The sequence below is a fragment of the Pteronotus mesoamericanus genome, unplaced genomic scaffold, assembly GCF_021234165.1.
Source record: "Pteronotus mesoamericanus isolate MK-2021 breed Mesoamerican mustached bat unplaced genomic scaffold, CSHL_Meso_final scaffold_85, whole genome shotgun sequence".
NCBI classification, from domain to species: Eukaryota; Metazoa; Chordata; class Mammalia; order Chiroptera; family Mormoopidae; genus Pteronotus; species Pteronotus mesoamericanus.
Window position 1 is genome coordinate 34,359,621 of NW_026555329.1, and position 26,116 is coordinate 34,385,736.

The 26,116-nt window shown below is 35.0% G+C and overlaps 1 protein-coding gene across 3 annotated transcripts in view; it reads right to left on the bottom strand.

The window, feature by feature from the left end:
* PHTF2 (putative homeodomain transcription factor 2) overlaps window positions 1-26,116 on the bottom strand; it is a 123,630-nt gene that overhangs the window by 93,216 nt on the left and 4,298 nt on the right. For all 3 annotated transcript variants that reach the window (XM_054564136.1, XM_054564135.1, XM_054564137.1), the window contains exon 2: window positions 15,904-15,983. In XM_054564136.1, coding sequence (XP_054420111.1) covers window positions 15,904-15,948 — 45 coding nt within the window. In that variant the 5' untranslated portion in view covers window positions 15,949-15,983. The remainder of the gene's footprint in view (window positions 1-15,903; window positions 15,984-26,116) is intronic.

Below are 26,116 nucleotides of genomic sequence, written 5' to 3' on the forward strand. Positions count from 1 at the left end.
TATCTCAGGGTATACTTGACCGGATTTCTAGACCAGGTAAAAAAAAAGAAAACGAATGAACAAAAAGGAACTTTTTGAGTTCCCTTATCTCTCAGTGTCTTCTTATCTGCAAAAATAAAGATACTAGAAAGGTTAATTTCTAAGGTTCCCTTTCCCTCTCTACATTTCTGATTCCTTAGTAAGAAGTTAGATTCTAGCACAGGAAACCTCAGGCCAAAGACAAGGAAGGAAAGGAAGGAAAGGAAGGAAAGGGAGGGGAGGGGAGGGAGGGGGGAGGGAGGGAGGGGAGTCTTGTTTGTATACAACTTACAGGTGTATAATTCCATAATATATTATCTGTATAATACATTACATTGTGTGCTCACCACCCAAAATCTAGTCTACTTTTGCCACTGTATATTAGGGAAAACTCAAGAAATTTCTCCTTGGGTAGAAATTCAAGTACGTTGACAAAATGATTTTACTGACAGTTTCGTTCAGGGATCCTCCAAATTACCATGTAAAATTAAGTGGTATTAAACTTAAAAAACTGTATCTGTCCTGCTATTCATTTATTCTATCCACTTTTCAATGTATCATTGTTTTCTTTCCTCCTAAAACACCTATCCCTACCATGAAAAAATAAAAAATTTCAAATGATGTATGCTGAAAAAAACTATTTGCACTACAAAGTAAAACAAATAATAAGAGAAAGAGCAATTAAATGCAAGTATAGATTCCCCAAAGAAACTTGACCACTTCTTCTAATGGTGTTTTTCTATTTTAACAGATATAGAAATGTTCAATTCAAAAGAACTATTAACTAAAACCTTTAATTCTCCAAATATATTATTAATTAGAACATTCTGTATTTAGCAAAAGGGGAAAGAAGGCAAATTATCCAAATATATTATTAATTAGAACATTCTGTATTTAGCAAAAGGGGAAAGAAGGCAAAGGAACTGTTATTTAGCAATATTTATTGAACATTTGCTGTACATCAACTCTATACTTGGTGTTTACATGTTACCTCATTTAATCATCATAGCAATTTTAAAAGGGTTCTCATCTCAATCTTATAAAGAAACTAAGACTCAGAAAAATTAAGAAACTCAGCTTAATAAAAATAAAACCAGTTAACCTAAGGTCATTCAGGAAAGCCAAATATGTCCTCAAGCACATAATCAGTGTCTAGTATTATAGAGAATTAGCCCCAAATACAAAATCCTGTAGTATTGAAGAGATCATGGTTGTTCAATAGCCTATAGTATTTATGGAAAAAATAAATTCTCATAAATTTCATTCAATTAAGAGTTTAAATTTTTAAAACTTCATATTTCAACTCAACTGTTACAATTTTATGCCTAAAATAATAATTTTATATACTATTAAATATTTATTTTTATATACAATATCATCTGGTCCTAAAAGAAAAATCAATATTTTAAAATTATGGTACATATACACAATGGAATACTATGCAGCAGAAAGAAAAAAAGAACTACTAAACTTCATGACAGCATGGATGGAACTGGAGAGCATTATGCTAAGCGAAATAAGCCAGGGGCGAAAGACAAATACCATATGATCTCACCTATAAGTGGAACCTAACCAACAATACAAAGATGCAAGGAAAATAAGACCAGCAACACTGAAAGGAAAAGAAATCAACAGAGACAAGAGGGAAGGAGGGAGGTGGGGCGGGGACAAGGAAGGGAAGGGGAAAGTCAAGGAACATATAGCAAGGACTCATGGACAAAACCATAGGGGAAGAGCTGAGGGAGGGAAGGAGGGAGGGGGCAAGGGAAAGTGGTGGGAGGTTGGCAGAGACAAATGTATTTGAAAAAATAAATTAAAATAAAATTTAAAAAAAAAAGAAAAATCAGTATTTTAAGAGACCGTCAATAATTTATCAAAAAGGAGCTTTGATGATTCCCCAAGATCAAAACATTGAGCAATATGTGGTTCAATTTACATGTACTTTTTTTAAAAGGGAAGAACGTTATTATTGTCATTCATTATAATTAAGACATTAAACCTCATAATAGTTGAATTAAATAAAGAACCCAAATATTTAGGTATTTAATAAGAACTAGAAGCAGAAAATTGTGCTTAATTTGGCACAAACTTACTCCTTAACATTTAATATCAGAGAAGCTAAGTTATCAACAATCTTAACTTATAAGAACATGAAGAAAATATTAAGGATCCCGGTCCTCTTTTACTCAGTTCAATACTGGTGGTCTAAAATATAGCTACACAGAAGAAAATAAAAAGCTACACATCTCCACATGGAATCTACTAAAACCAATCGTATTCTTTGGTTATACTTCTACAATGAGTTGAATAGTGTCCCACAAAAATACATGTCTGCCCAGACCCATGAAATATTACATTTGAAAATAGGGTCTTTGCAGATGTAGTTAGTTAAGAATCTCAAGATGAGATCATCTTAAAATTCAATGACTGGACCCTAAATTCAATGACTCATATTTTGACAAGAAGAGGAGAGCACACAGAAACAAAGTGAAGGTGGCAATGTGAAGACAGAGGCAGAGATTGGAATGACACATCTACAAGGCAGGAAATGCCAAAGATGCATTCACCAGAAGCTCGCAGGGGTACATGGAACAGTTTCTCCCTCAGAGCCTTTCTACAAAAGGAATGAACACTGCTGACACTTTTTTTGGACTTCTGGCCTCCTGAACTGCGAAAAAATAAAATCCTATTGTTTTAAGTACCCAGTTTGTGGTCATGTGTAAATAAGTCCTAGAAAACTTATAAAACTTTCTTATAACATCTTTACGTAATCACTGTGTTAATAATTTCATTATCACAATAAATCATATCATGTGAATATATATGAAAACACTCTAAAAATGAAATGCTATTGAAATATGTGGTGGTATTATAACATCATCATCATCACTACCATTATATGTATACATAATAATGATCATATTTTTTTAAGGTGTATACCTCCCCAAATACTCTCTCATCAAAAGTCATCTTAAAAAACAGGGGTCCCTAACCCCCAGGCCATGGACCAGTACCGTGGCATGCTGGGAACCAGGCTGCACAGCAAAGGGTGAGAGGTGGGTGTGCAAGTGAAGCTTCATCTGTACTTACAGCCGTTCCCCATCCCTTGCATTGCTGCCTGAGCTCTGCCTCTGTCAGATCAGTGATGCTATTAGATTCTCACAGGAGCACAAACCCTACTGTGAACTGAACCCTACTGTGAATTGTGCATGCAAGGAATCTAGGTTGCTTTCTCCTTTTGAGAATCTAATGCCTGATGAGCTGAGGTGGAGCTGAGGCAGTGATGCTAGCACTGGGGAGTGGCTGCAAATACAGATTATCATTAGCAGAGAGGTCTGACTGCACAGAGACCATAATAAATCAATTGCTTGAAGACTACTATCAAAACACTATCATTGAGTGGCAAGTGACAATTAAGCTGCATCTGGTGGCAGGTGTTAGGTTAGAATCTAATGCTTATTTTAGTCTGCACATGGTCTGCCCATTATTTTATTAACCACTTCCACCTGTGCTTCTTTCCTCCCCTGTGCTCTTCTCTCAGTCAGTTTTGGTAATCTCACATGCCACCTGTAGCCAAAATGAGTAAAAAAACAAATGTTTTTTACTGGAGAAGCACTGGAGAGCTTCTTTGAAAAGGGGGAAAGACCCAATCATAAAACAGCAGGAGACGCTAAGCCTGCCAACAAAAAGAAAGCTGCATTTAAGAGAAAACACCAAGAGTCCTACTTAAATTGTGTCTTCATTGCAACAGGTGATTTACATTCTCCAAATCTGCTTTGTATAATATGTAGCAACCGGCTATCCCATGAAGCCATGAAATCTTCAAAACTGTCTTGCCACATGGAGACCAAGCACTCTGCATTAAAAGACAAGCCTTTGGAGTTTTTCAAAAGAAAAAAAAAAACAAAAAAAAACAAACATGAACACAAAAAATAGAGGCAATTATTGAAGGCCACCACTTCATCAAATGTGTCTGCACTGAGAGCACCATTCTTAGTGCCTAACTGCATTGCTGAAGTTAGGAAGCCCTTTACTATTGGTGAAGAGTTGAACCTGCCTGCTGCTAAGGACATTTGCCATGAACTTTTAGGAGAGGCTGCAGTTCAAAAGGTGGCATATGTTCCTCTTTCACCATAACTAGATAAATTGATGAAATAGCAGAGGATACTGAAACACAATTGCTGGATAGGATTAATGAGTCTAGGTTGTCGAGTCTACTAATGTTGACAGCAAGGCAATGATGCTTGTTTTTGTGCAGTATATTTTTCAGAAGGATGTGCATGAGGATGTTACGTGCACTTTTGTTGTAAACCAACACCACAGCTGCAGAACTATTTAAGTCTCTGAATGGTCACGTATCAGGAAAACTGAACTGGTTATTTTGTACTGGTAGATGCATGATCAGAGTGGCTGCCATGACTGGATGGCTTTCTGGTTTTACTACTTGGGTCAAAGAGATCACTCTGAATGAGTCTACACACCGTGTCATCACAGAGAAATGCTGGCTAGCTGAAAAATGTCACCTGAACTTAACAATGTTTTGCAGGATGTGATTAAAATTATCAACCACATTAAAGTACACACCCTTAACTCATGTCTATTCGCACAGCTCTGTGAGGAGATTGATGCAGAGCACACACATCTTCTCTTATACACAGTTCTAAAGGTATATTACTGGCCAGAGTTTTTGAATAACGAGAGGCGCTCCACAGGTTTCTTTTAGAAAAAGAGTCACTACTGGCAACACATTTCAGTGACCCAGAATGTGTCACAAAACTTGCTTACTTGTGTGACATATTCAATCTGCTCAATGAACTCAATCTCTCACTTCAGGAGAGAACTGACAACTGTACTCAAGTTAGCAGATAAAGTGGCTGCATTCAAAGCCAAACTGGAATTACGGGGGTGACAAGCGAACATTGGGATTGTTGACATGTTTCAAACATTAGCAGAGATTCTGAAAGAGACTGAACCAGGGCCTTCTCCCAGTTGGTGCCTGATCACCAATCTCAGCTTTCAAAAGAGTTTGAGCATTATTTCCCCAACCACAAAAGACCCCCGAACTGGGAAGAACTGGATCTGTCACCCATCTGTAAATAAGCCAGGTGAATCGACTTTGTCCGTGCTAGAAGAGGATCAACTCCTTAAGATCGCAAATGATGGTGGTCTTGAAAGTATGTTTGAGACAACTTCAAATCTCCATACTTTCTGGATTAAAGTCAAAGTGGAATATCCTGAGATTGCCACAAAAGCACTGAAAAGCCTACTTCCACTTCCAACATCCTACCTTTGTGAAGCAGGGTTTTCTGCAGTAACAGCAACCAAAACGAGGTTACAGAGTAGACTGGACATAAGCAACACACTTCAGATGTCACTGTCTCCCATCACCCCTAGATGGGACCAGCTAGTTGCAGGAAAACAAGCTCAGGGCTTCCACTGATTCTGCATCATGGTGAGTTGTATAATTATTTCATTATATACTACAGTGTAATAATAATAGAAATAAAGTACACAATAAGTGTAATGCACTTGAATCATCCTGAAACCTTCCCGTCCCCCTGGTCTATGGAAAAATTGTCATCCACAAAACCAGTCCCTGGTGTCAAAAGCGTGGGGACCACTTTTAAAAAACAACTGTCAAATTAAACAAGTAGATTTATGGCACAGGTTTTTTTGTTTTTTGGGGTTTTTTTTTTTTTTGGTCTTTTTAAAAAACTTTGAGTAAAGAAATTTGAAAGGAAGTGGTCTCCATTTCCCATTCTCACTCCCTGGGCACAAATAACCATTTTCATCCTTTTCCCTTTGCAAATTCTATCTTTCTCTTCCTCTTCCACTCCTGTGGCTCCTACTTGTCTATGGACTTAACTAAACTGTTTTGAAGGAGTAAAAAAATCTTTCTAAAAATTCCATTTGCATGTATGGGGCAAGCATTTCGCAAGTTATTGATACTTGCCTTAATGTCTTGAGAAGTGACACATGAATATAAGCTGTTGGAAAAGTTAGTGTGTGTATTAGGAACACTTTACATCAGGTTGATATATTTTGCAAACTCCTTCTTTGTTGTCATGTTGCTTTGTATTAATTTAATGTAGTGACTTTTAAGTAAAAGTAAATGTTAGTGACATGTATATTAGATACTTAATATTTTGAACAGTTAAGTGTGATCACTGTCAAATAAGGCTTTAATAAATCAAATAAATTATAGTTAGTAAAGTCTTGGTGGTTTTAAATATTCCTATGATGTATGATTTTATCACATTGCTCACAGGCTTATTTCGTTTTATAAAAGCTTTATTGGTCTGTTATTTAAAGCAACTTTGGTACAGAAAGAAGAGTGGCCTGAAAGCAGACCTGAGTTTTGGTTTTATCACTAATTCATGACTGTGATTAAGGTATTAGGTCTACGGGCATGAGGTTTCTTATCTATAAAGCAAAAAGTTTAACAGAAACTAGATGATTTCTAAAAAAAAAAACTACCTTGATAATTTCTTTCTTATAAATAAAACTAAAATTTAAATTATTTATGCTAGAGATATCCAAAGTGGAGAGAGCGTGAGGACGGAAAATTAAGAACCTTGTGACAAAATGAGGGAGAAAAATCTTAAAATGAAAAGGAATCTATTTCAGCAACAAAACTAACCAATCTATTTCTGCTAGAACAGTCTTCCGTAAGTGATATTAAAAAGGAAGAGGTGGAAAACATGATCAGTGACTGACTAAAGCAAAGAAAGTTGAAGTCTATAAATTACATTTAATCATGACTTTGCTGTTAGACAACAAACATCAACTAAGTCCCCACTGTTAACTGGATATTAGAAGTCTGACATTTTAGGTTTTTCATTTATAAGTAAGAATCTTTTCAGCCTCATGAAAATTTTCAGAATGCATGAAATAAACCACTCTGATTAGTTTGGGAGCAATTCCTCTGATATAACTATAAGAAATATGAAGTAATAATAATAGAAATAACTTTCATTTAAACTGAAGGCTTACCATGTATACAACATATATATCATCAATTACTTCTCAAATAAATAAGAGATAATATTTATATACAAAAAGAAAAGAGAAATTCAGAGAAATTAAGCAATTGTCCAAAATCATACAGGCTTTCAAGAACAAGAATTCAAATCTCTGCTTTCCAAACACAAAGCTTGTTAGGATATTCTGTCTCATATAGCAGTCATCCAAAAAGGGGATAGGTTGTGACTGAAAGGCAGTATGAAGGTTTTTGTAGAGCTGGTAAATGGGTGTTTGGTTTGTAAAATTCATAAAACTGAGTACTTACTATCTGTGTGGTTTTCTGAGTATATATTATATATAAATGAAATTTATAAAAAAATATAGCCTCTATGCATTAGTTAGGGTGTTCTCTTCTTTTTAATCCTTCCCTGAGGATACATTTATTGATTTTAGGGAGAGAGGAAGGGAGGGAGAGAAGAGAAACATCAATGTGAAACATTGATCAGTTGCTTCCTCTATACGTCCCAAGCAGGAGACAAACCTGCAACCTAGGTATGATCTTCTGGGGTAGGGACAATGCTCCAGTCAACCAAGCCATCTGACCATGGCGGGATGCTCTTTTTGCAACTAAAAATCCAATTCAAACTAGCCTCAACAAAAACGGGGAACTTACTGGCTGATGTAGCTAAATAACTCAAAGGTCAGGTGAAGGTAATCTCACAGTGGAGTGAATCCAGAGACCAGAGTACTATGCAGGCCTGTGGTTGTCTCTTTTTTCCCCATTCCTGATCCACTCTGGTGCTCTCATTCTCTCTTGGCCACAACTTTCTCCATGTTGTGGTAATGTGTCTGTAAGCTTTTATCCTTTTTAGGTCCTCAATGAAAGAAGCAAAAGTCTTTTCCATAAGCTCTAAAAAAAAAAAAAAAAGTTTGTAGAAGGACAATTTGGGTCAGCAGATATAGCTGGACAAATCACTGCGGCCAAGATGAGGTACCATGTCTGGGCTTCCCTCACTTAACCTTATATTCATCTCCTTGGCCAAATGGAAAAAAGAATGTGTGCAGCACAGACAAGGTCATCAAAGAAACTGTTGACTTTCAGCCAAGATGGAGGTGTAGGGAGATACACTTTGCCTGCTCTCACAACCAAAAGAGGGACAACAACCAATTTGGAAACAGAAAATAACCAGAACTGCCAGAAAATCAAACTGTATGCAAGTCCAACAACCAAGGAGCTAAAGAAGAAACATTCATCCTGACTGGTAGGAGGGGCAGAGACGGGTAGCTGGGGCAAAGAGGATGTGCTGCAAGGTGGTGGCTGGAGAACTGGGCTCTCCCACCACATTTGCGTACGGATGAACCATGAGGAACGGCTGGGGAGCAAGACAGAGCACATAATCCAGGGTTCTAGTGTGGGAAAACAAAGCCTCAAGCCCTCTAGAGGTAAAAACCTCTGGGGGTTGCAGCAGTGGGAGAAACTCCCAGCCTCACAGGAGAGTCCACCGGAGAGATCCATAGGGTCCTAGAACATACACAGATCCACCCACCCCGGAATCAGCACCAGAAGGGCCCAATTTTCTTGTGGGTAGTGGGGAAAGTGACTGAAAGCCGGCTGAGAGCTGAGCAAGCGGCATTGTTACCTCTCGGACCCCTTCACCACACACAGCTTCATAACACAGCGATCTGGGTTGCTCTGCCTGGCAAATACTTAAGGCTCTGCCCCTCCGAACGTAACAGGCACACTGAGACAAATATGGCCCAAATGAAAGAACAGATCAAAGCTCCAAATATAGAACTAAGTGATGAACCCGTAGCCAACCTGTCAAATGCACAGTTCAAAACACTGGTAATCTGGATGCTCATAGGCTTGGTTGCAAAATGGAGGAAAAAGTGAAGGCTATGCAAAGTGAAATAAAGAAAAACATACAGGGAACCAACAGTAAAGGGAAGGACACTGGGATTCACATCAATGATTGGGAGCAGAAGGAACAGATAAACATTCAACCAGAACAGAATGAAGAAAGAGTTCAAAAACATGAGGAGAGGCTTAGGAACCTCAGGGACAACTTTAAATGATCCAACATCTGAATCATAGGGGTGTCAGAGGGAGAAGAGGAAGAGCAAGAAACTGAAAACTTATTTGAAAAAATAATGAAAGAGAACTTCCCCAATCTGGCCAAGGAAATAGACTTCCAGGAGATCCAGAAAGCTCAGAGTCCCAAAAAAGTTGGACCCAAGGAAGCACACACCAAGGCACATCATAATTATATTACCCAAGATGAAAGATAAGGAGAGAATCTTAAAAGCTGCAAGAGGAAAGGAGACAGTTACCTACAAAGGAGTTCCCATAAGACAATCAGCTGATTTCTCAAAAGAAACCTTGCAGGCAAGAAGGGGCTGGCAAGAAGTATTCAAAGTCATGAAAGGCAAGGACCTACATCCAAGATTACTCTATCCAGCAAAGCTATCATTTAGAATGGAAGGGCAGATAAAGTGCTTCCCAGGTAAGGTCAAGTTAAAGGAGTTCATCACTGCCAAGTCCTTATTATATGAAATGTTAAAGGGACTTATCCAAGAGAAAGATGAAGATCAAAAACTATGAACTGTAAAATGACAACAAATTCATAACTATCAACAACTGAACTTAAAAAAAAATCAAACTAAGCAAACAACTAGAAGAGGAATAAAATCACAGAAATGGAGATGGTGGGGGGAAGAATGGGGGAAAAAGTACAGGGAATAAGCAGCATAAATAGTAGGAACAAAATAGGTGGGGTTGTTAACCCTAAAATAGGGGGGTGGTTAAGAATAGTATAGTATATGGAGAAGCCAAAGAATTTACATGTACAACCAATGGACATGAACTAAGAGGGGGGGTAGTGCTGGTGGGAGGGGCTGTGCAGGGCAGAGGGGAATACAGGGGAGAAAAAAAAATTGTTGAATACTGAAAGCCATGATAATTTCTCACCTATTACATTCCAATTCATTAATTTACAATATTAAGATTCTTTTAAAGAGATACTTCATATTTATTGAATATTTCATACACCACTTTTAAAAACTTTTAAAAAACATATTTAAAGTTAATATACTTCTGCACAACCCTGTGAGGCACATAAGGGAAGCACTATTATCCTCAGTTTATTAAAGAGCAAAGGCTCAGAGAGATTAAGCAACAGTTCAATAATACAAAATGCAGTATGTTACAAAATCAAATACAAGTGCTCTTTCAACCCTACCAATACCATAAAGCAAAACAGTTTAAAATTACATTAAAGATTTAATGTTTTATATGAGAATATGGCTCAGGAAAAAGCTTATAGAGAAAATGTAACCCATTTGTCTGAGGCCAAGAACCTCTATTTTAGTAGATTTTACTCTACTATCTACTACTATAACCATCCAGAAGAGGACTGTATGTGAAACCATATCCCATCAGAATTTCTTGTGTATCCCTTAGAATGTTCTGAGCTGCAAGGAAAAAAACTCCTAGTGACTAAAAAAACATCAGGGATTTATTATCTCACACAATAAGAAGCCCCAAAGTAAAACATTTCCAGATAATTACTTTCATGTCTTGAATGTCCTGAAAAAAAAAACAGACAAACAAACAAAAGAACAAGTACAAACTCTGCCATCCTGGGGTTGCTGGCAAGCTTCCCTCATGGGAGCAAGTTTACAATAAGAGCTTCAAACAGCAGAGCCTCGCCCACCAATTTTTAGAGATAGGGAACAGATCCTCTGCTTCATTTCATTCATTTACCTTTGCTAAATTAGTTAATATACATAAAGCTCTTAGAAAATCACATAATAAATGTAATATAACTTTTGCTATTATTATTGTTGGGCCCGTTTTTAAGAGATGAAAGGCTTATACCAGATGCCTTCATGTTTCATTAGCCAGAGCCGGAATATACGTGCCCTTTCTAAGCTTGTCACTGGCAAGGAAAATAGAAGTCCATGACTGGTTTAGCCTAATTTGGATTTATCCTCTCTAAGAGGTCAGCTACATACTCCCTGCCCATAAGGCTCTGTGGAGGATAATAAATTCCATCTTAAAGTAGTTTTTCCAACAGGGAAAAAGGTAGGGAAGTTTTGCATAAGAAACCCACTTTACTCCATTCCTTCATACATCCTTTCTTCTTACAGAGCTAAAAGAGTAAGAGTCTGGAGGTGTCTTGGGGCATTTTCCACAACTTGGAGAAAGTCTTGAGTGATAGGAGGAAATAAACCAACTCTAGGAAAGCAGAGAAGGAAAAAGAGGCTGACTCCTCACGATGGTGCTTTTGAATGTGCTCTGTTGCTGAGACAAGCTTCACCACTTTGCATGGTTTAATTCGAAAACCAATAAATGTCTGTTTTGCTAAAGACAGCCTGTCTCACTTGCAAAAGAAAGGAAAATCTTAAAAGTAAGTAACAGTACAGTTTCGGGAGTTTGAAAGCTGAGAATTAATACTTCTTAACCATCTGTGCAAGTTACTGTTCCTAAATGACCTACTTACATACTTTGTGTACACACAAACACACATGCAGATAAGCATACTAAACTTTACTAAAAAGGAAGAGATTTTAAAGTTTCAACTATTAATAGCTGACAACAGTTATCAGTCAAGTTCATGTTATTCACGCTAGTTTCTCATTTATTTTACTAAATAAATCTCACTGTTGGTTCATATTTAGAAGCCATTAAATATACTTACTTAAGTGTTCTTGCTGGCTATTGACTCCATAAAGGCAATGACCAAGATATATATCATATAGTTCCTCCTCAGTTCTATAAGCTGAATTCACTATTTTACTACCTCCATAGAGTGTTGCTAGTATTTTTCTTCCCTCTAAAATTTGGAGATTATTTCTGGGCCACCCTTTTCGAATATATTCTTCTCCTGAAAATACAACCTCATTCTCTCATAATTTGACCTGCATATTTGCAACAGAATCCTAGGGGGTCATTATTTTTTTTAAAGGAATACTTAGTGTGTCAATTATCTTTGAACTTATAACTTCAGGCCCCTATTTAGCATGCCTTCCAAAAGATAAATAATGCTCTCTCCTCAGGAACAAAAAACTAGAAAGATGACAGCAGAGAATTGTGCTATTAAAAAACATCCAATAGCCCAATATTAATCAAAACTATTCTGATTTCTCCTGTCACTATTCGGACGGCATTTAATTATTCCTCTGAATTAATGACTGAATATTTGTCTCAACAAGAACATTCAAATTATTCATGACTATGGATGGCTCTAAGTACAAAATGAAATTTAAAATTAAGGGACTTAAAAAATCTCAAAATAACGAATGTATAGAATAATTTATTAAAAGGTACCTGATATTTAATTAGATCTTCTACATGTATTTAATATTTTAAAACAATTTGGTTTAAGTCCTTCTGCAAATTTCACATCTGATATTAGAGCTCAAGTTTACAACGGTCCATAAATCAAGTAATGGTATCTGGGCTAGCTAGTGTTCAGTGCTCAAAACAAAAATATGAAAATGCCACCACTTTCAAATGGGAAAGATGACTCTAAAGTAAGTTATAACCAAGCAAGCAAATAGTCAAGAAAATCAATGTGAACGTGTCTTGATTTTTATCTAGAGTAATACCTCTTAGTATAAGCTGGATACTACTGGAGGATACTAATAAAATAAAAAATTTTTACAATATTAAGACTGAAACTTATCTAATCAGGACTTCCACATCTGGGGTTCAAATGAGATGTGAAATTCTGTATATGTGTACATTTATTTGGAAATAAGATCCTGGAATTTTTTTTAAAAATTCATCATAATTTCAAAGGGATGTATGATTGAAAAGGAGACTGAGACTGGGTAAGGAGAGGGACAGGAAGTACTGGGGATATTATCTAGTTAATGTAGAGATGTGATTAGTGAAACTCAAAGAAATGAAATTATTTGCCCATAGTCAAATAATCAGCAAGTATCAGTTTTGGTACCTAAACCTTCTTTTTTCTGAGACACAAACAGGTCTAAAAAGACTTTTTCATAAACATACACTTACAAGAAAAACAAATCTGTATGATGTAAGATCAGTGAAGGGAAGTCTCAGGCTGATGATAAGACTATCAAGATGGCAGGTTACAGGCATAGCCTGAGAACAATTCATCCAGAATAGAGAAGGAGGAGAGTTCTAAGAGGGCCATTCCCAAGAAAGAAAAAAAAGGAACTGATAGAGTACCTGAATGTGACTGATTACAACAAAAGGAATTTTACAACTCCAACAGAGACTTTGGAGAATTAGACAAACCAAGTGAAAAGAGAAAAGAGTTGCACAGACAGAAAATATTATCACAGTACATTATATTGAGACAATATGACATAGCTCTAAATGACACATATACAAACATAAGCCCTGAATACTGATCTAATCAAAAGTTGTATTACAGAGAGGATGGGGTGGGAAGGGTGATTGAGGGGAGCTCATAAAATAGCTAAATCTTTATCATACAGTTGTAAATCAACAAATAACATCTACAATAAAATAATCAAGGTAAGGTAGGTATGTTTAAAAACATAAAGAAAATAGTATTTAAAAAACCCAAATAGTGTTATTTAACAGGGCACTATTGCATTTTGAGATGGGTACTCTATTGTCATATGGGGCTGTCTTAGAGAACAGATCAGCAAACTAAGGCCTATGGACTAAATGTAGCCAGTTGCCTGTTTTTGTAAATTGTTTTATTGGAACACAGCCATGCCCATTCATTTCACTCATTTATATATTGTCTACGGCTGTTTTTGTACTATGACATCAATAAGTAGTTGCCACAGAGACTTTATGGCCTTCAAAGCCTAAACTATCCGGTCCTTTACAGAAAAAATTTGCCAACCTCTAGTTTACCGTATTTTATGACATTTAGTATCTGATTCCTACCCACAAATGTCAGTATTCCCCCAAAAGTAATTATGAAAACCAAAACTTCACACTCCACGTTTTCAACACACCCTCTCTCACTCCCTACTAGTATTGAGAAGTAGAACTTGAGTTTGAAAACCACTAAGCTATAAAGAATTTAAAATGATTGTCCCTGGGGAGCAAAACTCAGAAATTGGGTAAGAACAGAGAGAGGAACTACTAGGGACTGCTCCCCTCCTCAATAAGCCTAGAAACACTAATTAATCTTCCAAAGTAGTCACATGTATTTCTTCAAGAAAATTAAATTTTAAAGCAAAAAATATATACAGGAATCAAATCTGGTTAATGATTCTGGTGACTAACAAAATGTATGATTACATTTTCTAGATATAAATTGTGACATCTGTTGTATTAGCTCTGGATAGTATTTTGGTTGCACACATCTAAAGCTGCTAGGTAAACGACTTTCAGATAAGAAGGGCATCACTGTGCTAACTGAATGTGTGCGTCACACTTCAACCTTTGGTCACAAGAAAAGTCAGCCCATCTAGCACATTCTACAAATGATCTTCAGTGAAGTTTTCAATGTTTAACAGAAAAAGCCAAATAGACAAAATGTTTAATAACCATTACTCTCATAAGAAAACATTAAAAGTTTTCAAAGACATATGTAGCAAATTTTTAAAAATTGTTTTAATTTTCTTTGTTTTCTTTTTGAATTAATAGTATGATCAACACTTCCACTGAGTACTTTCAATTTAGTATTTTATTTGAAAAATGTGATGTTGTATATCTGTCATATGTTATACCCACAAAAGAAATAACATACCTAAAGATAAACAATATCCTTAGGTTTCACTAATTCTTAAAATGTTCTAATTACTACTTATTTCCAATTCAACTAAATTTTATTTTATTTTTATGTAATTTTTTTAAATCCTCACCCAAGGATATATTTATTGATTTTAGAGAGAGAAGAATGTAGGAAGGGAGGGAGTTTCAAGAGGAGCAAGAGAGAGAAACATCATTGTTAAAAACATTGATCATCTGCCTCCTGTATGCACTCTGACAGGGGATCACACCTGAAACCCAGGTACATGTGCCCTGACCAGGGATCAAACCCACAACCTTTTGGTGCATGGGACAATGCTCCAACCAACTGAGCTACTCAGCCAGGGCCACCTCAACTAAATTTTAAAATTGTTTGATCTTCCCATACATAGGAAAAAGTTTAAGTATATATTTTGTTAATAGGGACCTGAACAATAAGAATCAAAAAGGTTTTAAAATGTGAAAAAAACATAATTTACTACATACACTAAAAATCTAAGATACTAGATTTAACAATACACATTTTTAAAAGTATAAACAACACTCTTCAGGAGTTAACAGTACATTGTATTTTTTTTAAAAAAAGGTATTTATTCTCTTGAACTTTATAAAGAAAACATTACACTGGTAAAGCATATTTTGAAATGTATAGGATGATGCAGCTAGTTGAGTAGTTATGAAAATAATCCTAAAACATCAAAATAAACATTTTAATATTACAGTATGGAGAATACAATCTTCAGAGGCTTATTTTACTGTAGAGATTCAGCTGTTGAATTGTAACTTATAAGAAATAGATTAAAACTTTTATCTCTTAAAGTAATTATAAAATTATAACAGCTGGGCTAACCCAGCTTTCTTTTAAAAGAAACACACACAAAAAAAATGCCTTTTATAAAATGCTAATATACTTATAATCCTGGGAATTTGGTTTACATTATGACTGAAAATAGAATCTAATAGCTTTGAAAATATGGATTTAAAAATGGAGAAAAAATGTTTTTAGGCATCATCTTTTTAATTTATTTAAAAGTAAAATTGGCACAAGGAAAAATAAAATATTATTCCCCTTTCCATTCAAAAGATCCTGAAATCTGTTTGTCATTAATTTAGGTAACATTTGACATAAATCTGTGGCATTTACATACACACAGAAAGCATTTTTAGAATAAAAACACTTAAAAGGTTAAAAGCTTTGATTATCAACTTACCTTTTTTTGATACCAGACTATAGCATCAGTGACTTTGGACGCCATTTATTCCACTGAAATCACACATTCGTCATTTTAAGCTGCACAAGAGAAAAAAACATACTAATGACTTTACTTCCACCTTCCAAAAGGAAACTGAGCAACATGCATATCTAGCACTCTGGTTACTTGTAGAGCAAAGGGTGTATGACTACACTTATATTACACCCTTCCTCATTACTATTTTAGCAACAGGTTCTCTTAAGTAAACAAAATCAGTTGCCATAATAAAAAAAGGATCTTTCTATGTGAACACAACACTTGAATTTTCTTACAAAATGGCTGAATTTTTTTTTAAATTAGCTTTTTAAATAATTTCAGAATTTCCTAGGTTATACTGGAAATTTTTCATTTATAAATTCATTATGATAGGAATTCACTTAGTAATAGATAAATTTTGCTGTAGTTTCTACCTAGGAACTGGTGTCAATTGCTGTAGCTAAAGGATGGTTTGATAGAGATACCAAAATTTATAATCATATTTCATTTTCCCTGACACTCAGTAAACACAAAATTGAACTAAAATCAGATAACTAGAGAAATCTAATTAATTTGTATTAAATACTAAGCCAATATTAGAGCTCATTATATAGGAATAATTAATATGAAGGACTTCCCAGATATCACAGTTCGCTAATATTTAGAAATTTACCACAGACCATTTCACAAGCATCTGCTTTGTGTCTAAAACAGTTTTTAGAGAAGAAATAATTCCTAGAGAGAATTAATTCCACACTGATTCCAGTAATACTCTAAGACCAGGCTGGATAGAGGGCACCTCTGGTATGGTATTAAGGATGAGCATAAGGTTCAAATACAGATACTTTCTCCAGAACTCATTACAAGCCAGGATCATTCCCCGCCACCCGGATCTCAGGGAAATCCTGGAAGTAAAGCGCCCTGCTGAGCTGATCCTAGCATATGCAGATCTGCAAATGGAGAGATTCTACCACTACACAAGTTGTTCAGAGTCAATATAATGCCAGATGTTTACATATCATTCTTGGGCACACATCAGGATTCAAATATATTAACTAGTATCAGCAAGTTCAAATATTTGAATGATCAACCTCTAAAATCTAAGGTAGAATTTACTTAATGCCTGTATTTTTGATAGTGTTATATATCAGATTATTTTATTACCTTTCCTAAGACACTGATTCCATCTTTAACTGATCAAATTCAAGCAAATTATGTTTTGAAATTCCTGAAAAAATGCCCTATCAATTCTTAGAGGAGGAGCAGAGTTAAAAGACTTGGGTTCAAATACTGTTTCCCTGTATCTAAAATGTAATATTGAAAAAGCCACTTAATCTATTGGGTATCAGTTTCTTTTACTTGTATAATAGGAACTGTACCTGTCCATCTCTTGACAAGAAAAAAATTCTGAAATGTTCTAAATTAAAATTAACAGCTGCTGAACAATAAGGAAGTGACACAACAGTTAGTCTGTAAATAGCTGTAGGCCAGCCCTGACAAAAGATTGCTCATACTTCTGTATATCTGTTGGAATTTAGAATGAATTTCCAGGTGGCTGGTTATTTCTGTGATTATCCAAAAGAGAAAAGAGCCAAGGACCACAAAAGTCAGGAATCTCTTTTTCTTATTTACACATGAACCTTCCAGTCTGCTGCCCACAGCTAAACCACAGGAGTGGACACATCTTTGCAGACTCTGCTGCACCTATCCTAGAACTAGCCCCACTTCAACTTCTCCCATACTCTTTTGTCTATAACTAAAGTAGTAAATCCTTTCAAACAACTATGTATCTTCCCCCTACCTGACGAATAATACCCCTTGCAAAACTCCAGGAATAAATGACAGGACATACTCTTTTTCCTACCTAGCCATGCTGGTGGTGGTTTAGACTCCAGGCCCCAAACCAGTCTTCTTTATCGTCGTCGTTTTTTGTTTTTTTGTTTTTGTTTTTTGCTACCAATTGCCTAATAAACCCTTCCTTTTAAAAATAATTTCGCTTTGGGAGTTAAAATTTTTAATTTAACATCCTTATAGGGGTTTTGAGACTGATACTATAATATACATAAATGCCTACCACAGTCTAGTACATACAGTGGATGTTCAATTATAATTATTTTTATTATTAATGTTTTATTTTCAAAACTGCAATCCAGGAACTGGCAAGTATTTACATTTCCTTTTTTAAACATGGCAAACAATTTAGAGAAGGAATACATGTAATCAGTTTTTAGTGACCTTTAAAATAAAAATAGCTAACTGATTATCATAAAATCACAATGTCAATTCTCAACTACATACACATGGATTATTTAGATTTCAAAGGTCATCTCCACTGAAATTTCTCAGTCAGGTATGGCTACTTCCATTTCCCTCACCAGAGTTTTTTGAGGAAGCTTTCTCTTACTGCCTTAAATCTCCCATTTTGGTTTTTCTGTCCTGGAGACTCCTGGGAGTGATTCATTTACCTTTATCCTAGAGATTTTCTCCCTTGATTCTGCTCGGAGACTGACTATTCAGTACAGTATTACACCTCCATTAAATGGGGTGGGCAAAAGTAGGTTTACAGTTGTTTGTAAAAATACAAATAAACAAAAAATTGTATGAGAATAAACTCTATTTCATGTACTTACAACTGTAAACCTACTTTTGTCCACCCTTGTGGACAAAATCTGTTTGTCAAGACAATTATGTACGTTTTCCAAACTGGTTATAACTCTCCCTCTCTTCCCACTCCTGGCCCCCAAGCCTTGCCAAATGCAAACTACAAAAGATGATACAAAAATTATGAAGATACCAACTTTTTAGTTAGCTCCCTTTTCACGTTACCCAATATTTAGGGTTATTCCAGATTATCTATCAAGATAAAGATCCTCTCTCTTACCCCTCCAAAGTGTAAAAACTATGCATTTCATATATAAAATGTGACACAATACTTTATTAACCCAATCTATTAAAAGTATGAGATATTTATTATATTTGGAGAATACATAAATGGTCACATACATTTAAATAGTAATATTCTTTTGAAAGCATCAATGAAAGTGAGGAAAATGCCTGCTTCAAATAAAATGATCTGAAAGATAATTTTTTATATACTTTGGTTTATACCAACTCCACTTAGATATACATTTCAAAAATCAACTTAGAACAGTATACTAGGTATATAAAACATTCTAAAAATTTCAATTATATTTGTTTGCCCTTATAGAAATAAAGATTCAGTCACTTTTGTTTTAAAAATAGAAAAACACCTTTTATTAGTAATGGTAGAGTTTGCCCTGTAAACTCATTTAATAGTTTTTCCACTGTGTCAACATTTCTATGACACCAAGTGGCTCATACCTATTTTTAAAACAGGTTCTACAGCATGATGAGATAGATTTCTGAATCTGTCAACTGACAAAATGCACTCAAAGACATGCAAATTTCATGAGTATAAAAAACAAAAAATAATAAATCAATAAATGATTTTATAAATAAAGATTATTTTATGCTGGGTAGAGGGGGTAAAAGGGGAAAGTCAGAACAACTGTAAGAGCATAAGCAATAAAATATAATTAAAAAAGAGAAAGATGATGCTATGTCTTTTTTAAACAGCTCTCAAACTGTAAACAAATGTTCTTTTTATGGTCTACTTAGTAATGCTTTTTGCATTTTTTATTTTTTATTGTTCATTTTTTGTTAAAAGTGCTGCTCAAGAATAGTGCTGAAGTGCTGTCCATGTTCCTAAGTGGATCATAGCAGTAGTTTTAGTCATTGGGCAAATATTTCCCAGTGATGATAAAAAACAGAATTATTACATCCTTAGAGAAATAAACACTTCTTATTAACTTCCCCTAGTAATAGTCATGTTTTCACACTCATTCTTTCTGTCAGTGAGAAGCTGGTTTATAAAAGAAGAAAATGCAATTAGTTGCTTACCTTTCAAATCCTCATGCATTCCTACATGTGTTTCAAAGGAAATAGGAATATTGAGGAAGGTGAACAAAAATATATTCGTCTAGTCAAAACATACAGAATATTTGGTGCTGGCTATGCAAAGGTATATGATCTGTCCAGGAAAAGTCCAGCCATTGTTAATATAACAAGCATGGTTTGCACAATATTGATGCAATCTGGTATCCAAGCAAAGTAGACTGGAATGTGCATGCATGAACAATGACTACTTCACTGTACCAGTCAGTGGGGCAGTAGACACTGTTGAATGAGCATGTGTTCCATCGCATTCAAAGTGACTGAACGCGCAGAGCAATGAATCTGCATCAAATTTTGCGTTCAGCTTGAACATTCCTCCACAGAAACTATTTGGATGATTCAGAAGGCCACAGCTATGGGCAACTCATGACTGGCAGCTTCATCACAACAACACACTCACTCATGCATCACCTCTTGTGAAAAGTTTTTTGGTGAAACATCAGATCACCCAGGTGACTCAGCCCCCCTACAGTCCAGGTTTGATGCCCTGTGACCTTGGGCCTTTCCCAAAACTAAAATCACCTTTGGAAGGGAAGAGATTTCAGACCATCGATAAGATTCAGGAAAATACAACAGGGCAGCTGATGGTAATTGGGAGAACTGTGTGGGGTTCCAAAGTTCCTACTTTGAAAGGGACTGAGGCATCCATTGTCCTATGTACAATGGTTCATGTATCTTGTATCTTCCTCCATAAGTGTCTCTATTTTTCATATTACTTGGCTGTATACCTTCTGGACAGACCTTATACATTCTAAAAATCATAGTATTTAATTTAAAAAATACTAAAAGTTGTACTTTATGTATTTTCTATTACATTATCATTCTGAACTTAATATACAGGGGCTTCCACTTCTAGCCATGATGCAGTAGCAGGGACCGATTTAATAATCCCACCTTAAAAACTAAAAAAACTGGATAAAATATGTGACATGTTTTCAGACATCAGGCAACAGGCAACAAAAAGGCAGTATTCTCTAAAAGAGGAAATAAAAAAGTGAGCCCTATGACTTCCCAAGTCTACTGCTTATACAGTTCCTATGACAGAGTCTAGGAGGGGAAAACCGGGGCCTAGTTGAGAAGACAAATTTGATTGTTCAGAGAAAGTCACCAGGGCAAAGTATCAAAGAAGAGAAAGCAGGAGAAGGAGAACCTGGAGCTCTGCAGAGAGCTTCATCTAAGTCATCCCCTAAGTCTTCATCTGAGTATTCATCAGCATGTATGTGTAGGAAAAGTACCTCAAGCAGGGATAGAACCACCAGAAGAAAGCAGGTAGTACAATTAATCAAAGTATACACAGGAATGGTAAGAGTCACAGAGTGGAGAAATCCTGTAATAATGGGCAATAGCTACTATATTCGGAAGGGTTCTGTCCCAGCAGTAAAGCCAAATTAGCCTTGTGCTGAGGGATGCTCAGGTCTCACCTAACAAAACCTAAAAGGCAAGCCATCGAGGGTTAAGTTGATCCTACTACATGATCCTGTAATCCCACTTCTGGACATATACCCAAAGAAGTGAAAGTATGGTCTTGAAAAAAATAGTTGTATAGGCATGTTCACAATAGCCAACAGGTAAAAGCAACCCAAAATGTCCACCAATGGATGAATGGATAAAGAAAATGTGGCATATATACATACAATAGAATGTTATTCAGCTTTAATGGAAATCCTGTCACATGCTACAACATGGATTAATCTTCAAGACATTCCGCTAAGTGAAATATGCTAATTCATAAAGACAAATACTGCACAATTCCATTTATATGTGGTACCTATCATAGTCAAATTTGTAGAGACAGAAAGTAGAAGGGTAGATGCCTGGATCTGGCGGCAGGGGAGAAGATGAGCTGTTTAATGGATATAGTTTCAGATTTGCCTGATGAAAAAGTTCTGGAGAGCTCTTTCATAACAATGTGAATGTACTTAATACTACTGAAGTGTGTGTTTTTAAATGGTTAAGATGATGAATTTTATGCAATGTGTTTTTACCACATTAAGAATATCTGGCTATTATAGATTTCATATATTCAATAAAGTAGAAGAAAACATGATCATATTAAAGGGCGATATAGAAGATATAAACAAGATTCAAATAGAACTTCTAGAGATGAAAGGTCCAATGTCTGTTAAGAAAAATATACTGGATGAAATTTAAGAGCAGATGAGAAGCTGACAGAAGAAAAGGTTAGTAATCTTGAAGACGTAGCAATAAACAATATCCAAAATGAAACAAGGAGTGAAAAGAAGACTTAAAAAAATAAATAAATAGCATCAGTTAGCTGTGGGACAATATCAAGTGGCCTAGTATATATAACTAAAATACCAGAATGAGAGGAGAGAGTGCAAAGACAAAACTTTTGAAGAAATAACACTCAAAGATTTTCTAAATTTGATAAAAATGATAAATCCATAAACCAAAAAAGCTCAAAAAACTTTGAGCATAAGAAACATACTACACCAAAGCATACGATAATATAAGTACTTAAAACCAGAGGTGAAGAGTTCTTCTTAAAAGTAGGCAGCTAAAAAAGTCACTTTCAACTTAAGGAAATAAGAATAACAGTAAGACTGCAAGTTGGAAAAATGCAAATGAGAACACAGTGAAGCAGTATCACTGTAGATATATATAGAGATATATATATATCTACATATATATCTATATATATACACACACACTGAAGTTCTATACTCAGCAAAAATATATTTATTTATTTTTTCAAATACATTTGCAAAAACATATTTAAAAAATAAAGTCATAAAAGGGTATTTTTCAGACATACAAAAGCTCAAAGAATTCATCAGCAGTAGTTCAGCACTACAATAAATGCTAAAGGAAGAACTCCAGGCAGAAGGAAAATAATAGCAGATGGAACAGGAATTCCAAAGGAATGAAAAGCCTTGAAAATGGTAAACATGTGGTTAAACATAAGAGCCTTTATTCTAGAAAGTATTTTTAAATCCCTTTAAAAGAGAATTGAGTTTTCAAAGCTAAAAACTAAAAGCATATTGCAGGTTTTATACCATGTGTAAAACTAAAATGTATGACAACAGCAGAGGCTGAGAGAGGGAAATAGAAGTATACTGTTATAAGGTTCTCATAGGATATGTGAAGTAGACTATGATGTTATATATAGCCACTATAAACAAACAACCTCCCAAAAAAGAGCTAAATAAATAAGCCAAAAGGAGAGTCATAAAAATACTCAACACCAGAAAAGGTAAAGAAGAGAGAATAGGTGGGACAAATAAAAAACAAATAGCAAGATGGTAGATTTAAACCCAACAATATCAATAATCACATTAAATGTAAATGGTCTAAATTAAAAATCAGAGATTAGGAAACTGAATTTAAAAAGTGAGACCTAACTATATGGTACTGACCAGAAATCTACTTTAACTAAAAACACACAAATAGGTAAAAAGTGAAAGGATGAAGAAAGATAATACTATTCAAAAGAAAGGTGGAGTGGCAACACTGACGAAGTAGATTTCAGAGTAAAGCATGTCACCAGAGATAGAACCATTTCACAATGATAAAGAGATCTAATTCATCAAGAAATTATAACCCTAAATATGCATGTATCTAGTAATGGGACTTCAAAATATATGAAGCCAAACTTATAAAACTACAACAATAATTGCTAAGTCCTTATTCATAGTCAGAAATTTCAACATCCTTATCTTAAAAATTGATAGAACAAGTAGACATAAAATCAGTAAAGATAGAGGTAATGTGAAAAATTGTATCAATCAACTTGATCTGACTGACATTTACATAACACCCAACATTCTTTTCAAGTGCACATGAATGGTAAATGTACCAAAACAGACTATATCCTGGACTACAAAACAAGCATTAATAAACTTAAAAATTATTTATATCATACAATGTAAGTTTCTTGACTACAGTGAAATTAAATCAGAAATCAGTATCTGAAAAACCCTCAGATATTTGGAAACTCATGTACATACTTCTAAATCTTCTAAATAATTAATGGGGTCAAAGAAGAAATCACCAAAAAAACAGTAAGGATTTTTGAAAGTACAAAAACGCAACACAATATTCTGTGGATGCAACCAAATCTCTATTTATAGGGGAATTTTATAGCACTAAATATTTATGTTAGAAGACAATAAATTAAACTTAGTTTCCATTTTAAGATTTTAGTCCAATCAAGAGCAAATAAAATGCAAAGTAAACAGCAAAAAGGAAAGAATCAAGACTACAAATCAATGCACTTGAGAACATAAAATCAATAAAGAAAACCAAAAGCTGATTCTTTGAGAATATCAATAAAACAGACAAACGTCCAGCAGACTGAACAGGAAAAACTGAGAAAAATACACAAATGAACATTTAGGAATAATAGAGGAGAGATAATGTTATAGATCTTACAGATATTACAAATATAACAGAAATATCAAAAACAATTTTATACCAATGAATTTACTTAGATTAAATCTATTTCCTTGGAAAATTCAAACTATGGATGCTCACTCAGAAAGAAATAAATAGGCCTTTGTCTATTAAAGAAACTGAACTTGTAGTTAAATTTTTTTTTAGTTTCCCCCCTCCCCACCCCTCTCTCTCCAGGCATAGGTATGCAAGTCGGTAGGAATTCTTAGGTTTAAGATCCATGGAGGGATCAAATATTTAACTATCATGTGCAGGCACTTACAGATATAAGTTTAATAAACTATGTTAGTATTTCAGCAAAATCATTCTGAAAGGAAGCTGTGTGGAGAATTAGTTAGTATTAAGCTAAATTAAAAGTAAGGAGACTAATGACAATAATATAGGGAAGAAATGATGAGAGTCTGAAATAAGTCAGTGGCAAGCAGGATTTTTTTTTTTTTTCAATTGGGGTGGGTGTTGGGACAGGCATAATTTAAAAACAGATAACTAGGAGAGCGAATAACCAGATGTAGTGCTTGACTAGACATGGAAGGTGAGGGAATAAATGAATAAGGATGCTCCATGACTCTGGGCTTAAACACCAGAACCATTCATTAGGACAGGAAATACAAGAGGAGAAACATTTGGGAACAAGGAACTATGTTTATTTTCAATATACGGCAACTTTAGACATTCAGTGCCCTAAAGATACATAGTAGGCAACAAGCTATATGGAATTAACACTCAGGAAATTTGTCTAGTTAAAATAACCTGTTATCGCCCAGGATTACTTGTAATTAAAGCCTTCTTTATAACTACAATTAATGGCTTTTCTCAAAAGAATTTTAGGGATAAGAGAGTAGTTCAAGAGGTTTGAGAAAATGGGTCCCTTTCTCTATACTTAATTTACAGTACAAGAGGCCCAATTTCAGTGATCTTTTTATTGTCATTTAGAATAGAAAAACTGTATTTATTTACTCTATCTGGTTTAATGAGTCTGACGTATTTTCTTCAGGAAAAAAAAAAAATTGAGAATGTGTAGCTTTCTCCCTGTCTTTTCTTTTATATGTGGCTGTAATGACTCAATTCTTTATTTACTGGGTTGGCCAAAAAGTCCGTTACTTTTCCCATATTATCGCCCTAGTCATGTTTAGTTGTCTTTAACTTCATTCAAAACAATTTTGTTAAACTGAATATTGATAGCTTTCATATCAGCATGCATTAAAAAAAACTTTTCAAAACTGTTGAATTTTTGTGCAGCCATTAAATGTGAAAGATGGAAGAAGATACACAACATTTTCGGCATATTACGCTTTATTTCAAGAAAGATAAAAACACAACTGAAACAAAAAAAGATTTGTGCAGTGTGTGCAGAAGGTGCTGTGACTGACGGAACGTGTCAAAAGTGATTTGCAAAGTTTCTTGGTACTAATGACATTTTGGCCAAATAATTCTTTGCTGTGGGGTTGTCCTATGCATTGGAAGATGTTTAGCAGCACCCCAACCCACTAGAAGCCAATAGCAGGAGATACTGACATACTCAAAATAACCAAATTAATAAAGTTACTGGTGAAAATGAAAAAATGTGTCTCTTAAGGAAAAAACTAAACAGACTTTCTGGCCAACCCAATAACTCTGCCTGTTACCTACTGCCTCTTTCTAAGGCTTACTTTGTTTGTTTGCCATTTTCTAGCTTTCCTTACTCTATTTGAGAAATATATATGTATTCAACTTAGTCAAATAGTTGCAGCAACCATTTTTTTGAGCCAGTCTATATTATAAGCCAGGCAATGTGTCAAGTTTTCCATACATTAGCTCATTAGTCTTT